Source organism: Diaphorina citri, unplaced genomic scaffold (genome assembly GCF_000475195.1).
Source record: "Diaphorina citri unplaced genomic scaffold, Diaci psyllid genome assembly version 1.1 scaffold43435, whole genome shotgun sequence".
NCBI lineage: Eukaryota > Metazoa > Arthropoda > Insecta > Hemiptera > Psyllidae > Diaphorina > Diaphorina citri.
The window spans coordinates 1-534 of NW_007420756.1; the positions used below are offsets into that span (position 1 = coordinate 1).

The window sequence follows — 534 nt, forward strand, 5'->3', positions numbered from 1 at the left end:
ATTCTAAACAAGATCAAAGAGATGTATATGAATTCTAGTGAATTACCTATGGCGTCCCTGATCTACCCCACTGGTAACGGTAGTAGTCCCATTACAACGACACCTAGTCTCATTTCATTCGGACTGCTTGCTATTGATCTATTCCTATTGCACAATGTTCAACAAATCGCTTGGAATGAGGAATCTTCCATCAAGAAAGAGATGTTGAGTGACCCGGATGTGATAGCTATGAATGCTCTCTTCATGCCTCCAGAGAAAGTGATTCTGCTGCGACAAGCAAACTCGAGGGTGCTGAAAGATGACCCCGCTTCCGAGAACAAAGGATTTCTACATGAGATTGTTGAGTTTGTTAATGGTGGCTTGAGAGCTGCTGTTAATTTAGGAAAAGCTTTCAGAAGCAGTACGACTAACGGAATGGGCAGGAGTACAAGTAGCAGTGCATTGGATTGTATCTGGACATTGTATTGCAGAAACTTGGACAAAACTGCCAGGCTACAAGGTCCATATGGATTCCTCGCTAAAATGAACAGGTAA

The 534-nt window shown here is 42.7% G+C and overlaps 1 protein-coding gene across 1 annotated transcript; it reads left to right on the forward strand.

Moving 5' to 3' along the window:
• Positions 1-6: 6 nt before the first annotated feature.
• Positions 7-528, forward strand: LOC108254319 (the record flags this gene model as incomplete). The annotated part of the gene is made up of 1 exon (XM_017449328.1): positions 7-528. A coding segment is annotated over one exon (522 nt), but the record flags the coding sequence as incomplete, so codon positions are not given.
• Between the last annotated feature and the right edge of the window lie 6 nt (positions 529-534).